The sequence below is a fragment of the Salmo salar genome, chromosome 21 (genome assembly GCF_965601325.2).
Source record: "Salmo salar chromosome 21, fSalSal1, whole genome shotgun sequence".
NCBI lineage: Eukaryota > Metazoa > Chordata > Actinopteri > Salmoniformes > Salmonidae > Salmo > Salmo salar.
The window spans coordinates 34,161,577-34,179,707 of NC_138311.1; the positions used below are offsets into that span (position 1 = coordinate 34,161,577).

The following is an 18,131-nucleotide window of genomic DNA, read 5'->3' on the forward strand; positions in this document are numbered from 1 at the left end:
GTGGGTAACTGGCCGATTGGAAGGGTGGGGGACTGTTGTTAACCCATGGGGGTTGTTTGCAATTCAAATTAGGGACATGTCAAACAATGGAAGTGTTAATGAATTGACCTGCAAAAAAGCAGAGAACCATTCACACAGACCCCATACCTGTATTTTGGTTACAGGGTCTGTAAAAATGTAGGTTTGTGTATGAAAGTGGTTAGGGTTAAGTGGGCCGCCAGCTTGGATGGGATAAGAGTTGGTAGCAGAGATGGGGGTGGGAGCCTGGTTGGGTTTCAGTGGCAGTGTCCAGGGTGTCTGTGTGGTGTGTCTGTGGGATCTAAGGGCTATTTCTCTCCTCTCCCCCAGCTGACATGCTACTCCCTCCACAGTGACCTGGTGTGTGTGGATGTCAGGGGGCTGTTTCTGCAGTATGAGGGAGTCTGTCCTCTTAGCCCTGCTTTGAGGGGGAAAGAAGGGGCTGCAGACCCCCATAGACATCCTACTGCAGCTCAGTGCAGAGTCACGTAAGTATACAGTACATTACTACTCTCACCATGAATCAGTCAGTACAGTCCCATGAGTCCCACGGATTCCCACCACTATGTACTGTCCCTCCATAACAGTACAGTTAGAGTATGCTCTTATTATGTGTTTTACGTTTGACTAATTCATGACTGCTGATTGTGGCAAAGAACCATGTCATTGGTGGATACTGAACAGAGCTGCTGGTGGCGCCGTGCGTGCGTGAGAGAGACACTGAGCAGAGCTAAGCTCTTGGTCCCCTTAAGTGTAGTGTGGCAGGCAGAGATCACAGCACCCCACCATGATCCATGAGACAGACAGAGGGAGGGAGAGGGCCAGAGCTGGTGATTAGCGTGGTTTACAGGGGAGTAATGAAGTGAGTGTGAGTGAGGCCATGAGGGAAAGTTGGGGTTCACACTTGAAGGTCACCATAAAAGCTCCCCTGCCCCCCCCCCCCCCCCCCCACACACACACACACACACACACACACACACACACACACACACACACACCTCGTCCTGCACTACTGTAGGCATGCTCAATGCCCCCAAGGCAGCCGCCCCAACCCCCTGTACAGTATGGTATGGCTCGGCTCCTTCATTCAGTTCACACCTGAAGGTCAACTCAACTTCCCCTCTGTGGCTGCCCTGTTATACTGTAAGCCTGCCCTGTTTCACTGACACACAAACAGGGGGTCTGGTTCACACCTGCGGGTCACCCTCTCCCCAGTGTCTCCTGTCCTGTCTTACTATAGGCCTGCTTAGTGTCTGTGCCCAAGGCAAAGCCCCCATATAACTCTCTCAGGGCTCAGGCTATTCTACAGTAATCTAGTCCATGTGTCTTATAGATGGGGGAGAACCAAAGGGAACCCCCCCCCCCCCCCCCGTAAATCAGTCTGGACATGGACCATTCCACCACTGACCATAGTGTTTGAAGTTTCTCTCCTATCTGTCCCACATGGGGCTGAGGGGGCCTGAGGAGAGGAGAAGCTAGAGGCCAGATGTAGGTGTGTGTCTAGCTCCCTACTACAGTAACAGGGATGGACCTCCTGGGTCTCTGCCAGTCTGCTACAGTAACAGGGATGGACCTCCTGGGTCTCTGCCAGTCTGCTACAGTAACAGGGTTGGACCTCCTGGGTCTCTGCCAGTCTGCTACAGTAACAGGGATGGACCTCCTGGGTCTCTGCCAGTCTGCTACAGTAACAAGGATGGACCTCCTGGGTCTCTGCCAGTCTGCTACAGTAACAAGGATGGACCTCCTGGGTCTCTGCTACAGTAACAGGGATGGACCTCCTGGGTCTCTGCTACAGTAACAGGGATGGACCTCCTGGGTCTCTGCTACAGTAACAGGGATGGACCTCCTGGGTCTCTGCTACAGTAACAGGGATGGACCTCCTGGGTCTCTGCTACAGTAACAGGGATGGACCTCCTGGGTCTCTGCTACAGTAACAGGGATGGACCTCCTGGGTCTCTGCCAGTCGGGTGGCCCCGGGCCGCTACAGTAACAGGGATGGACCTCCTGGGTCTCTGCCAGTCTGCTACAGTAACAAGGATGGACCTCCTGGGTCTCTGCCAGTCTGCTACAGTAACAAGGATGGACCTCCTGGGTCTCTGCTAGTCTACTACAGTAGCAGACATGCAGCAACAGTAACACCGTGAGACTTTTTCACACACAAATGACTCTATTAGTCCCTTATTCCCCATTGAACTTCTCACAGGGATAATAAAGGTGTTTGAATTTTATCCCCCAGCTCATTTATGTACAGAATGTGTTCTCAGTCAACTGAACTAGGAAAATAAAGGACAATAAGAAATGTGTGGATTGTGAAATATAAATGTTTTTTGGCAGTTGTATCTCTGATGCTGGTTATGAGAGGTACTGTGTTATGTCGGGTCAATGACTTTTGCACGTATTCTACACTTAATGTTGTGATTGTACTCTGTCCAGACTCTTACCATACTGACCTGACTAGCTCCATAAGCTCTGTGTTTACTAAACGGAGAGAAATATGCAGCTCACATCTGCTGAGATCTATGCCTCCCTTCTCCTCTCTGTTTCATCTCTCTCTGTTTATGTATCCAGAGACGAGAGTTAACACTGACAAAATGGACTCTTCTTGAAGTGAAATCATGTAGAATTATTATTGTTGGCTGAGTGGAGTCGAACAGCATCTGTACGACTGCATGACTTCAGCTGGGTTCCTGATCCAGTTTACTGACAGCAGAGAGTGGTTATAGTGTGAGGGCTGACTGGTCAGATTGTGGGCGGACTGGGCAGGTTTCACATGAATCTCCAAAAGCCTTAACAGGAGTAGATGGTTGGACTGTCTAGGATTCTTCAGTGGAACTGTCTGTCCGTCCATCCGTCTGTATGCTTATCTTAGTGGTTCCCTCTCTGCAGGGTATCTGTCTGAGTTCCGGTCTGCGCGCAACACTGAGGACTTTTTCCATACAGCAGCTGTTCTTGTGAATAACCCCAGACTAGAACTTCCTCTTCTGGAGAAACTCTCCAAGATCAGGTGAGACAAACTGATCATGTTCTTCAGTCTGGACTCAGAATCATGATTCGCTGAATCAGGTGTGTTACTACAGAGTTGGAACAAAAGCCTGAACCCCCATTAGTAGACCCCAGGTCATTTTGTTGGTAGATGATGTCATGGTTTCCTTTATAGACAGGTTGTCAGTCTGGCTTAAATACTCAGTCATCTAGTTGAGAGGTTTTTTTATTTTATTTTTATTTATTTAACCAGGTAGGCCAGTTGAGAACAAGTTCTCATTTACAACTGCGACCTGGCCAAGATAAAGCAAATCAGTGTGACAAAAACAGAAACACAGAGTTACACATAAACAAACGTAGAGTCAATAACACAATAGGAAAATCTATGTACAGTGTGTGCAAATGTCAAAGAGTAGGGAGGTAAGTCAATAAATAGGCCATAGAGGTGAAATAATTACAATTTAGCATTAACACTGGAGTGATAGATGTGCAAGTAGAGATACTGGGGTGCAAAAGAGCAAGAGGATAAGTAACAATATGGGGATGAGGTAGTTGGGTGTGCTATTTACAGATGGGCTGTGTACAGGTACAGTGACCGGTAAGCTGCTCTGACAGCTGATGCTTAAAGTTAGAGAGGGAGATATAAGACTCCAGCTTCAGTGATTTTTGCAATTCGTTCCAGTCATTGGCAGCAGAGAACTGGAAGGAAAGGCGGCCAAAGGAAGTGTTGGCTTTGGGGATGACAAGTGAAATATACAGTTGAAGTCGGAAGTTTACATACACCTTAGCCAAATACATTTAAACTCAGTTTTTCACAATTCCTGACATTTAATCCAAGTAAACAGTCTCTGTCTTTGGTCAGTTAGTATTTGGTAGCATTGCCTTTAAATTGCTTAACTTGGGTCAAACATTTCGGGGTGGCCTTCCGCAAGCTTCCCACAATAAGTTGGATGAATTTTGGCCCATTCCTCCTGACAGAGCTGGTGTAACTGAGTCCGGTTTGTAGGCCTCCTTCCTCACACACGCTTTTTCTGTTCTGCCCACAAATGTTCTACAGGATTGAGGTCAGGGCTTTGTGAATGGCCACTCCAATACCTTGACTTTGTTGTCCTTAAGCCATTTTGCCACAACTTTGGAAGTATGCTTGAGGTCATTGTCCACTTGGAAGACCCATTTGCGACCAAGCTTAAACTTCCTGACTGATGTCTTGAGATGTTGCTTCAATATATCCGCATCATTTTCCTGCCTCATGATGCCATCTATTTTGTGAAGTGCACCAGTCCCTCCTGCAGCAAAGCACCCCCACAACATGATGCTGCCACCCCCGTGCTTCACGGTTGGAATGGTGTTCTTCGGCTTGCAAGCCTCCCCGTTTTTCCTCCAAACATAACATGGTCATTATGGCCAAACAGTTCTATTTTTGTTTCATCAGACCAGAGGACATTTCTCCAAAAAGTACGATCTTTGTCCCCATGTGCAGTATGCAAACCATAGTCTGGCTTTTTTTATGGCGGGTTTGGAGCAGCGGCTTCTTCCTTGCTGAGCGGTCTTTCAGGTTATGTCGAGATAGGACTCGTTTTACTGTGGATATAGATACTTTTGTACCCGTTTCCTCCAGCATCTTCACAAGGTCCTTTGCTGTTGTTCTGGGATTGATTTGCACTTTTTGCACCAAAGTACGTCCATCTCTAGGAGACAGAACGCGTCTCCTTCCTGAGCGGTAGATGGCTGCGTGGTCCCATGGTGTTTATACTTGCGTACTATTGTTTGTACAGATGAACGTGGTACCTTCAGGCGTTTGGAAATTGCTCCCAAGGATGAACCAGACTTGTGGAGGTCTACAATTTTTTTTCCTGAGGTCTTGGCTGATTTCTTTAGATTTCCCCATGATGTCAAGCAAAGAGGCACTGAGTTTGAAGGTGGGCCTTGAAATACGTCCACAGGTACACCTCCAATTGACTCAAATGATGTCAATTAGCCTATCAGAAGCTTCTAAAGCCATGACATCATTTTCTGGAATTTTCCAAACTGTTTAAAGGCACAGTCAACTTGGTGCATGTAAACTTCTGACCCACTGGAGTTGTGGTACGGTGAATTATAAGTGAAATAATCTGTCTGTAAACAATTGTTGGAAAAATTACTTGTGTCATGCACAAAGTAGATGTCCTAACCGACTTTCCAAAACTATAGTTTGTTAACAAGACATTTGTGGAGTGGTTGAAAACAAGTTTTAATGACTCCAACCTAAGTGTGTGTAAGCTTCCGACTTCAACTGTACTTGCTGGAGCGCGTGCTATGGGTGGGTGTTGCTTTGGTGACCAGTGAGCTGAGATAAAGCAGGGCTTTACCTAGCATAGACTTATAGATGACCTGGAGCCAGTGGGTTTGGCGACGAATATGTTGTGAGGGCCAGCCAACGAGAGCATACAGGTCGCTGTGGTGGGTAATATATGGGGCTTTGGTGACAAAACGGATGGCACTGTGATAGACTACATCCAGTTTGCTGAGTAGAGTGTTGGAGGCATTTTGTAAATGACATTGCCGAAGTCAAGGATCGGTATGATAGTCAGTTTTACGAGGGTATGTTTGGCAGCATGAGTGAAGGAAGCTTTGTTGCGAAATGGGAAGCCGATTCTAGATTTAAATTTGGATTGGAGATGCTTAATGTGAGTCTGGGAGGAGAGTTTACAGTCTAACCAGACACCTAGGTATTTGTAGATGTCCACATATTCTAAGTCAGAACCGTCCAGAGTAGTGATGCTAGTCGGGCGGGCAGGGTAGCAGGCAGCAATCGGTTGAAGAGCATGCACTTAGTTTTACTAGCATATAACAGCCGTTGGAGGCCACGGAAGGAGTGCTGTGTGGCATTGAAGCTTGTTGGAGGTTTGTTAGCGCAGTGTCCAAAGAAGGGCCAGATGTATACAGAATGGTGTCGCCTGCGTAGAGGTGGATCAGAGAATCACCAGCAGCAAGAGCGACATCATTGAAGTATACAGAGAAGAGAGTCGGCCCGAGCATTGAACTCTGTGGCACCCCCATAGAGACTGCCAGAGGTCCGGACAACAGGCCCTCCGATTTGACACACTGAACTCTATCTGCGAAGTAGTTGGTGAACCAGGCGAGGCAGTCATTTCAGAAACCAAGGCTATTGAGTCTGCCGATGAGGATGCGGTGATTGACGGAGTCGAAAGCCTTGGCCAGGTCGATGAAGACGGCTGCACAGTACTGTCTTTTATCGATGGCGGTTGTGATATCGTTTAGGACCTTGAGCGTGGCTGAGGTGCACCCATGACCAGCTCGGAAACCAGATTGCATAGTGGAGAAGGTACGGTGGGATTCGAAATGGTGGATGATCTGTTTTGTTAACTTGTCTTTTGAAGATTTTAGAAAGGCATGGCAGGATGGATATAGGTCTATAACAGTTTGGGTCTAGAGTGTCTCCACCTTTGAAGAGGGGGATGACCGCGGCAGCTTTTCAATCTTTGGTGATCTCAGACGATACGAAAGAGTGGTTGAATCGGCTAGTAATAGGGGTTGCAACAATTTCGGCAGATAATTTTAGAAAGAGAGGGTCCAGATTGTCTAGCCCAGCTGATTTGTATGGATCCAGATTTTTCAGCTCTTTCAGAACATCAGCTGGTCTGGCTATTGGTGACGGAAAGTGGGGGGGGGGGCAAGTTGCTGCAGGGGGTGCTGAGATGTTGGCCGGGGTCGGGGTAGCCAGGTGGAAAGCATGGCCAGCCGTTAGAAAAAATTGAAATACATCGAGTTATCGTAGATTTATCGGTGGTGGCAGTGTTTCCTAGCCTCAGTGCAGTGGGCAGCTGGGAGGAGGTGCTCTTATTCTCCATGGACTTTACAGTGTCCCAAAACTTTTTGTAATTAGTGCTAACAGGATGAAAATTTCTGTTTGAAAAAGCTAGCCTTAGCTTTCCTAACTGACTGAGTATACTGGTTCCTGACTTCCCTGAAAAGTTGCATATCGCGGGGGCTATTCGATGCTAATGCAGAACGCCACAGGATGTTTTTGTGCTGGTCAAGGGCAGTCAAGTCTGGGGTGAACCAAGGGCTATATCTGTTCTTAGTTCTACATTTTTTGAAAGGGGCATGCTTATTTAAGATGGTGAGGAAAGCACTATTTAAAGAGCAACAAGGCATCCTCCACTGACGGGATGAGGTCAATATCCTTCCAGGATACCCGGGCCAGGTCGATTAGAAAGGCCTGCTCGCTGAAGTGTTTTAGGGAGCGTTTGACAGTGATGAGGGGTGGTCATTTGACCGAGGACACATTACGCACGCAGGCAATGAGGCAGTGATCGCTGAGATCCTGGTTGAAGACAGCAGAGGTGTATTTAGAGGGCAATTTGGTCAGGATGATATCTAAGAGGGTGCCCATGGTTACGGATTTAGGGTTGTACCTGGTAGGTTCCTTGATAATTTGTGTGAGATTGAGGGCATCTAGCTTAGATTGTAGGACGGCCGGGGTGTTAAGCATGTCCCAGTTTAGGTCACCTAACAGTACGAACTCTGAAGATAGATGGGGGGCGATCAATTCACATATGGTGTCCAGGGCACAGCTCGGGGCCGAAGGGCGTCTGTAACAAGCGGCAACGGTGAGCGACTTGTTTCTTGGAAAGGTGGATTTAATAAAAGTAGAAGCTCGAACTGTTTGGGCACAGACCTGGATAGTATGACAGAACTCTGCAGGCTCTCTCTGCAGTAGATTGCAAGTCCGCCCCCTTTGGCAGTTCTATCTTGTCGGAAAATGTTATAGTTAGGGATGGACATTTCAGGATTTTTGGTGGCCTTCCTAAGCCAGGATTCAGACATGGCTAGGACATCCGGGTTGGCGGAGTGTGCTAACGCAGTGAATAAAACAAACTTAGGGAGGAGGCTTCTAATGTTAACATGCATGAAACCAAGGCTTTTACGGTTACAGAAGTCATCAAATGAGAGTGCCTGGGGAATGGGAGTGGAGCTAGGGGGCTGCAGGGCCTGGGTTAACCTCTACATCACCAGATGAACAGAGGAGGAGTAGGATAAGGGTACGGCTAAAGGCTATAAGAACAGGTCGTCTAGTGTGTTCGGAACAGAGAGTAAAAGGAGCAGATTTCTGGGCGAGGAAGAATAGATTCAAGGCATAATGTACAGACAAGGGTGTGGTAGGATGTGAGTACAGTGGAGGTAAACCTAAGCATTGAGTGTCGATGAGGGAGGTTTTGTCTCTAGAGGCACCAGTTAAGCCAGGTGAGGTCACCGCATGTGTGGGGGGTGGAACAAAAGGGCTAGCTAAGGCATATTGGGCAGGGCTGGAGGCTCTACAGTGAAATAAGACAATCACTAACCAAAACAGCAATAGACAAGGCATATTGACATTAGGGAGAGGCATGTGTAGCCGAGTGATCATAGGGTCCAGTGAGTAGCAATATATGAGTCAGGGAGCCGATTCAGTAGTCGCTACTACGCTAGGCGAGCTGGAGACGCGACGATTCAGACAGCTAGCGGGGCGGGGCTAGCAGATGGACCTCCAGGGGACGTCGCAACGGAAGAGTCTGTTGAAACCACCTCGGACGGTTACGTCGGCAGACCAGTCGTGATTGATCGGCGGGGCTCCCGTGTCGGCAGTCCAGGCCAATTGGCAAAATAGGTATTGTAGCCCAAGGAATTGTAGCCCTCCTGGACCTAACTGCGTGCTAGCTTCGGGACATGGGCCGTTAGGCCAGAAGCTAGCCACAGTCAGATAGCAGCTAGCTAGCTGCGAGGATCCAGAGTACGGTTCAGCGCATGTGAGATGTGACATCCGGAGATGTGGTAGAGAAAAAGCAGTCCGATATGCTCTGGGTTGATATCGCGCTGTGCAGACTGGCAGGTATTGACCAGGTTGAGGCTGGCTGATGTCCGAGTTAACGGTGATGACCGCTAGCAGTGGCTAACTGACTACTAGCTAGTAGCTAGTTACCTGGCTAGCTTCAGATGGGGGTTCCGGTTCTAAAGTATAAAAATAGCAGATCCGTACCACATTGGGTGAGGCGGGTTGCAGGAGAGTATGTTCAGTCCGTAGATGGAAATTGAGATTAAATATATATGAAAAATGTATACGAAGAAAAAGATATATACATGGGACGGGACAAGACAAACAGACGACTGACTGCTACGCCATCTTGGAATTACCACAGAACCTTCCAGCAGAACCTTCTATTTAACCCTGTATAGGACACATAATTCCAAGATCCAGTGGATTTATAATATTCGTGCTGGTAGGTACACTGTAATTCATAGACCCAGTGTTACATACTGTTTGTATCCCTTTGTTTTCTGGTTTTCACAGGAAGAACAGATGACTGTTTGAGCTCTGCTCTCTCCATCTGCTGCTGCAGGCGAGGCACAGAACTGCTGATCCTACATGCACCTTCTTACTACTAAACCTTAGCTCTATACTACTCAACCGGAAATCACACACACACACACACACACAAAAAACACACACACACACACACACACACACACACACACACACACACACACACACACACACACACACACACACACACACACACACACACAGGCCTATTGAAGTGGTGCCTTTTTTTTGTTGGTCTAATTTTGTAATTTGTTTTGATATGATCTTAACATTTAGATTTTGTCCAACTATACATCATGTTCAACCTGTATACCATCTGCTATGAAATGAGCATCATGTTGGGATTGACTATAATGTGTGTCTAATGCATTCCGAGGTACAGATGATTTCACTAGGAAGCAATAAACAAAGAAATGACGGGAAACTGTGTTTGACTCCTCTGTCATATAATTATGAGATGCATGTGTTTTATATGAGTCTCATGTGTTTTATATTAGCCCGTTTGTTTGTTATGGACTGAAGCTGAAAATTAGAACCTGAGTTTTCTAACCAGTCCAGAATGTTTCTGTGTGGTGATGTTGAAGAGAATATCACACAGATATGTCATATCTGATATCTCCTCTTGAAAGAGCCCTGCAAGTCCGTGTTGAATACAATTCAACTTACTATGCTGCTCGTTGGGGATTGGTTCCTGTTCAGGTCACTCCTTGTTTACAGGTTTGCCTATTATTATAGAGACTTTTATAAAATGTTGGTCTGCAGGTTTGTTTCTTCATCACTTCACCTCACATTGAAAAGAAAGTCCTGCATAAGTGTGTGCCTGCATAAGAACAGCATGCGCAAGTGAGTGCAGCAGAACAGTCTTGTGGTGGTGCTGGTACCAGTTAGTTTAATAAGGCTCTGTAACGGTCCTAAACACTCCTTACTGCTTCAGGACCTGTCACTAACTGATTTATCAACTTTCATTACTCACTATGGGCCCACAGTGGGTCTGCTATGTGTCCTCCTCCCCCCACCCCACACACACACACACACACACACACACACACACACACACACACACACACACACACACACACACACACACACACACACACACACAGAGCCCCTGCGCAGCGTCAGGCCCTGAGCTGCGGTCCCTGTAATTTATGTTAGTGTTTCCCAGTGGAGCAGATCTCAGTGGAAACTCAGTTAAAGATTCCCTGGCCTCCAATCTGCCCAGTCTACCTCATTAGAACGCTATTTACCTGTTTAACATTAGTGGCTACGCTTTGCCACAGATATAAAGTCATTCAATCATGTTGGACGTCACAGACCACCAAATGTATATTATTTCTCTGAGTTGGCTGAGTTATGAGATGGCAGTAGAGTGGTGTGTGATGCAGTAAAGGCATTGTGCAGCAGTTTATGCCTCTAGTCCTGAGAGAGTGAAACCATGTGGTTGGCAGAGTGCTTGGTGAGAGAGAGAGCATGGCCACAGCAGCCTGTTAACCTGGGCATTCACTCCTTATTAGTGAAGGGGACTGGGTCTGCTCCTGAGCTCTCTGTTTCTCCCTCTACTTCTCTACTTGCTTATAGTGCAGAACTAGAGAGACAAAGGGCTCTATTCAATCGATAGCGCTGAAGATCCATCTTTATAGCACGACTGACAATTAAAGGCAATGTTCCCGCGGTCGCGGAGACTGCATTACAGTAAACACTGCATATTTCAGCTCAATCGGAAAGTAGCTTTACGTTTTAACACAGATCTTCCGAATACTGATTGAATCCAGTCCTAACATACAGTAGCTAGTTGATACAGCCCTAGTTTAACACGTTAGTCCTCAGATGCCCTGTCCTCTCCTGCCTTTGCTTCTTATGTAAGTGATCTGTCATTGTGCTGTAGTGTTAGATAAAAGCTTGTTTAGATTAAGTATGTGTGCTAGAAAGCTCTTTATATTTGACATTTTAGTAATTTAGCAGACGCACTTATCCAGAGCGATTAGAGTTCAGTGCCTTGCTCAAGGCCACATCAACATAATATTCACCTAGTCGGCTTGGGGATTCAAACCAGTGACCTTTCCGTTACTTGCCCAACACTCTTAACCACTAGGCTGCCTGCCGTGTAGTGAGCACATTCTTCCTCTTACACTGAACAAAAATATAAATGCAACATGTAAGGTGTTGGTCCCATGTTTCGTGAGCTGAACTAAAAGATCCCAGAAATTGTCCATTCAACTAAAAATATTATTTCTCTCAAATCTTGTGCACAAATTTGTTTGCATCCCTGTTGGTGTGGCATATCAAGAAGCTGATTAAACAGCATGATCATTGCACAGTTGCACCTTGTGCTGGGGACAATAAAAGCCACTCTAAAATTAACAGTTTTGTCACAACACAATGCCACAGATGTCTCAAGTTTTGATGGAGTGTGCAATTGGCATGCTGACTGCAGGGATGTCCACCAGAGCTGTTGCCAGATAATTTAATGTTCATTTCTCTACCATAAGCTGCCTCAAACATCGTTTTAGAGAATTTGTCAGTGTGTCCAACCGGCCTTACAACTGCGAACCACGTGTAACCACGCCAGCACAGGCCAACCGGGCAGCTGAAGAATTTATGCACAAACTGTCAGCATAATATTTCAGCATAATAATACACGGCCCCATGTCGCAAGGATCTGTGCACTCCTGGAAGCTGAAAATGTCACAGATTTTCCATGGCCTGCATACTCACCAGACAAGTCACCCATTGAGCATGTTTGGGATGCTCGGGATCGACATGTACGACAGCGTGATGAAGTTCCCGCCAATATCCAGCAACTTTGCACAGCCATTGAAGAGGAGTGAGACAACATTCCACAGGCCACAATCAACAGCCTGATCAATTCTATGCGAAGGAGATGTGTCGCGCTAAATGAGGCAAATGGTGGTCACACCAGATACTGACTGTTTTTCTGATCCAAAGTACAGTGGCTTGCAAAAGTATTCACCCCCCTTGGCATTTTTCCAATTTTTTTTGCCTTACAACCTGGAATTCAAATGGATTTTTGGGGGGTTTGTATCATTTGATTTACACAACATGCCTAACACTTTGAAGATGCAAAATATTTTTTCTTGTGAAACAAACAAGAAATAAGACAAAGAAACTGAAAACTTACATAACTATTCACTCCCCCCCCCCCCCATGTCAATACTTTGTAGAGCCACCTTTGCAGCAATTACAGCTGCACGTCTCTTGGGGTATGTCTCTATAAGCTTGGCACATCTAGCCATTCTGCAAGGCAAAACTGCTCCAGCTCCTTCAAATTGGATGGGTTCTGCTGGTGTACAACAATCTTTAAGTCATACCACATATTCTCAATTGGATTGAGGTCTGGGCTTTGACTAGGCCATTCCAAGACATTTCAATGTTTCCCCTTAAACCACCCGAGTGTTGCTTTAGCAGTATGCTTAGGGTCATTGTCCTGCTGGAAGGTGAACCTCTGTCCCAGTCTCAAATCTCTGGAAGACAAACAGCTTTCCCTCAAGAATTTCCCAGTATTTAGCACCATCCATCATTCCTTCAATTCTGACCAGTTTCCCAGTCCCTGCCGATGAAAAACATCCCCACAGCATGATGCCGCCACCACCATGCTTCACTGTGGGGATGGTGTTCTCTGGGTGATGAGAGGTGTTGGTTTGTGCCAGACATAGCGTTTTCTTTGATGGCCAAAAAACACATTTTTAGTCTCATCTGATCAGAGTACCTTCTTCCATATGTTTGGGGAGTCTCCCACATGCCTTTTGGCAAACACCAAACATGTTTTAAATTTTTTTTATTTAAGCAAGGGCTCTTTCTGGCCACTCTTCCGTAAAGCCCAGCTCTGTGGAGTGTAAGGCTTAAAGTGGTCCTACGGACAGATAATCCAATCTCCGCTGTGGAGCTTTGCAGCTCCTTCAGGGTTATCTTTGGTCTCTATGTTGCCTCTCTGATTAATGCCCTCCTTGCCTGGTCCGTGAGTTTTGGTGGGCGGCCCTCTCTTGGCAAGTTTGTTGTGGTGCCATATTCTTTCCATTTTTTAATAATGGTTTTAATGGTGCTCCGTGGGATGTTTGAAGTTTTGGATATTTTTTTATAACCCAACCCTGATCTGTACTTCTCCACAACTTTGTCCCTGACCTGTTTGGAGAGCTCCTTGGTCTTCATGGTGCCGTTTGCTTGGTGGTGCCCCTTGCTTAGTGGTGTTGCAGACTCTGGGGCCTTTCAGAACAGGTGTATATCTACTGAGATCATGTGACAAATCATGTGACACTTAGATTGCACAAAGGTGGACTTTATTTAACTAATTATGTGACTTCTGAAGGTAATTGGTTGCACCAGATCTTATTTAGGGGCTTCATAGCAAAGAGGGTGAATACATATGCACGCACCACTTTTCCATTTTTTTGTTGTTGTTACATTTAAAAATAAAAACAATTATTCACTTTACCAATTTGGACTATTTTGTGTATGTCCATTACATGAAATTCAAATAAAAATCAATTTAAATTACAGGTTGTAATGGAACAAAATAGGAACAAAGCGAAGGGGGATGAATACTTTTGCAAGACACTGTATCTGTGACCAACAGATGCATATCTGTATTCCCAGTCGTTTTTTTTTAAGGTATCTGTGACGAACAGTCATGTGAAATCCATACATTAGGGCCTAATTTATTTATTTTAATTGACTGATTTCCTTATATGAACTGTAACTCAGTAATTCTTTTGAAATTGTTGCATGTTGTGTTTATATTTTTGTCCAGTATAGTTTTCTATATGCGCCTGCAAACCTTGGCTGGCTGGAGAGAATAAAGTGTTTCCCATATTTGTCTGACAGTGATTAATGACATTCACAGTGTTGGATGTGTCCCTGCACGCTCTGGGATTAGACATAACTGGTCCTTCATTATATCATCAGTAGATACTACTGTACCAACATTAGGCTATAGGATGTCACTGTAGCAACAAAGATATAGGACGTATGAGAGATATGGAACAAGCTCAGGATTTGGAGACTTGTTTAAGGAATAAGTATTTAATGATGGAAAGTGTGTGTGTGTGTGTGTGTGTGTGTGTGTGTGTGTGTGTGTGTGTGTGTGTGTGTGTGTGTGTGTGTGTGTGTGTGTGTGTGTGTGTATATATTAGCAGGTATAGTAGCTGTATGAAGCTTGACTATTTGTTGGCACTCCCTGCCCTCAAGAGTCCAACTCTCTGTCTCGTCTCGCTACACTCACGCCAAGCCAAGCGCTAATAACTGGCCCTCAGGGGCCTCACACACATTCTCTATAGCTGAGCTGTTTAGAAATCTAATGATCCAAGTCTCCTCCAGCCTAGTCACCTCTGACAGTCTATTCTCTGTACACCTCACATCTCAGGCCAGCGGAGAGATGAACGTGATTATTTATCACAAACGATGGCTGTGTGATGTCTTGGCAGAGAGACTAGCATGGCAGACCCTGGTTATTGTACAGATGATGCTCCAAGGTCTGACGTCTTGAGGTCATACTGAAATAGATATAGAGTAACCAGATTTCCACCAGTGTCCAGTTGTAGTATAAACCTCTCTAGTAATCGGAGATATATGGTAATCAGCTGTTCCAACAGATTCCTCTTCTTTGAGAGAATAGTTTGATCAACCACAGAAAACATGACATCCTTTATGTAAACAACGAGGGAAAATGAGTGGTCTTATTATTGGAATAACATTACTGTTACTAAAACCATTATCCAAAAAGATAATTTTATCTTTTTACTGTAAATAAATAATAACTTGGACTTTTTAAATTGATACTTCTTTATTGATGCATACAGTATGTACAATAATAAGTTATATATACATTTCCATTTGTTTCCATAAAATTGTTTTTGTTTCCATTGTTTCTAAACTCTAGTCTGTGGAGCGTTGTGATCCTGAGGCAAGAGGACCAGGTTCTGCACATACAGTACAGTCAGGTCATCTTCTGTCACTAAACTACCTACCTAAACCACTAGCCTTCTGTTGACGCTGTGTTTGAATTGAAAATAACAAGGAGAAACTTAAAGAAGCTGTTATGGATACGTGCTAAATTATGAACATTGTACATGCACATTTATTATTCATATACACTCCCGGAGTCCAGCCCCTTTAAACGTGGCTAACTTAAAACACCAGAGCAGTGAAGACACACTGAGCGAAAAAGCATTCTTGGAGGTATAGAAAGGCACTGTTAAAACACTATAAACCAAACACACAGGAGGCTTCTCTTGTTCCTGAAATGTCTGTAGCTGGGAGCTTATCACCATTAGCTGATATGTGCTGAGCTTTTTGGCACAAAATGGCTGCCATCCTGTGGAATCACCCAGCATAGTGTCAGATCCCGGCTGCCCATAGCGTAGCTCAGTGCTGGGTCTCCTGGAGTTCTGTCTCCCTGCATTCCTCAGGCTGCAGTAGGCCTAGTCTGTTAGTAGTCTCTTTAATAGTCTCTGGCATCTGGTCTTTACTGGTTCATTGGTTTTAGTGGTTAATTAGGTGCTGAAAGTCTCGACTGTAAACCACAACACTATTATACCAGACCGCCACATGACAACCAATTAGAGCCAGTGGCAGCAGCTGACCGCTGGGGGCAGGCGGGGTAATAGAGGGTCTGGGGCCACAGGGGTCCTGGCAGATGTCCATTATGCCATTTTAAAAATCTGATATTATGAAATGTACTACATCTGATCTATGTAAACAAAAGCCAAAATGTTAAAGAAGGTTATTAAAAGCTTTTGTCAAGGCATCTAGAGCAAGGTTAATTGCCAGTCCATTGCCAGAGGGAGACAGAGAGACGAGAAGGAGGGACATCTGAGATCTGGAGAGGCCTGCTGACATTCTTCATGTTGAGGGCTAAAACTGTTTGTTTCTGAATGTATGTGCGGGTATATGCACATGGGTCTATTGCATGTGTGCATACATGTGTGTATATGAGTGTGTGTGAACATTGGTGTGTATGTGAGTCAGACGCTTGCACAGCGTGGTGAGGACAGAGGGACAGTGTGTGTGTCTCCTCCTCCCAGTACATCAGAACATAGTGACTCCACAGCATCCAGTCTCTCTATCTGCACCAGTCTGGTGAGCAGGTCTGGGATGCTGTATCCGGCTGTACTGATCCTCTCAAACAGCTGCAGGCCGTCACTCATCCCTCCGATCTCATCCCTCTTCAGGCCAAAGCTTTCTGCCAGGTGTCTCCAGGTCTTCACCACGGCTGCCTCGCTACTGTAGGAGGAGCTCAGCATACGACTGGCCTTCTCCAGACAGTCAAATGGTAGTTCTGTAGGACTCAGACCTGGGGAGAGGAAGGGAGAGGGAGGGTTAGGATGTGTGTGTTGTGGCTAGAGATCAGCATACAAGATTCCTTCGCTAGACAGTCGAAGAGTACTTCTATAGCAGGGGTGTTACACACATTATAAAGGGCCACATTGAAAAAACACAACGAATTCGCAGGCCAGACAGAGCCTACTATGTTTGTTTTTACAAAATAATTGGCCATTGTTTTATTAGAAAGAATATGGCTGTTTAAAATGTCCACTTACGTACAAAGGATGCTGTATATATCATTTTAACATATTAAAACAAAAGAAGAGATAAATAATATTTGTCCAGCCTTTGCTGCTACGCTTACAGATGTGCATAATATACTGCGACTCTAATCAAAAAGTAGCCTATTTAATAACCCCAAATAACAAAAACGTATCTAGGTTGTTGTAACATTTAAACTTAAAATATGTTAAAAAATGTTTTTGATTGCAATGAATGGATCACCGATGCGGTTGAATGCAGCATTGCTGTATGTTGCGCTCAAAATTAATTGACAACCCAAATCATTGCGCGGGCCGGATAGAAATGTATCCCGGGCCGGAAACGGCCTGTTGGCCTTGTGTTTGAAGTTCTATAGGGCTGAAACCAGTCGAAGAGCAGTTTTATAGGGCTGAAACCAGTCGAAGGGCAGTTCTATAGGGCTGAAACCAGTCGAAGGGCAGTTCTATAGGGCTGAAACCAGTCGAAGGGCAGTTCTATAGGGCTGAAACCAGTCGAAGGGCAGTTCTATAGGACTGAAACCAGTCGAAGGGCAGTTCTATAGGGCTGAAACCAGTCAAAGGGCAGTTCTATAGGGCTGAAACCAGTCGAAGGGCAGTTCTATAGGGCTGAAAGCAGTCGAAGGGCAGTTCTATAGGGCTGAAACCAGTCGAAGGGTAGTTCTATAGGGCTGAAACCAGTCGAAGGGCAGTTCTATAGGGCTGAAACCAGTCGAAGGGCAGTTCTATAGGGCTGAAACCATTCGAAGGGTAGTTCTATAGGCCTGAAACCAGTCGAAGGGCAGTTCTATAGGGCTGAAACCAGTCGAAGGGCAGTTCTATAGGGCTGAAACCAGTCGAAGGGCAGTTCTATAGGACTGAAACCAGTCAAAGGGCAGTTCTATAGGACTGAAACCAGTCAAAGGGCAGTTCTATAGGGCTGAAACCAGTCGAAGGGTAGTATAGGGCTGAAACCAGTCGAAGGGCAGTTCTATAGGGCTGAAACCAGTCGAAGGGCAGTTCTATAGGGCTGAAACCAGTCGAAGGGTAGTATAGGGCTGAAACCAGTCGAAGGGCAGTTCTATAGGCCTGAAACCAGTCGAAGGGCAGTTCTATAGGCCTGAAACCAGTCGAAGGGCAGTTCTTTAGGGCTGAAACCAGTCAAAGGGCAGTTCTATAGGGCTGAAACCAGTCGAAGAGCAGTTCTATAGGGCTGAAACCAGTCGAAGAGCAGT

General features: G+C 45.6%; 1 protein-coding gene across 2 annotated transcripts in view; it reads right to left on the minus strand.

The window, feature by feature from the left end:
• Positions 1 to 15,139: 15,139 nt before the first annotated feature.
• Positions 15,140 to 18,131, minus strand: part of LOC106582166 (tumor necrosis factor receptor superfamily member EDAR) — a 55,876-nt gene continuing 52,884 nt past the window's right edge. For both annotated transcript variants that reach the window (XM_014164970.3, XM_014164969.3), the window contains exon 11: positions 15,140 to 16,667. In XM_014164970.3, coding sequence (XP_014020445.1) covers positions 16,339 to 16,667 — 329 coding nt within the window. In that variant the 3' untranslated portion in view covers positions 15,140 to 16,338. The remainder of the gene's footprint in view (positions 16,668 to 18,131) is intronic.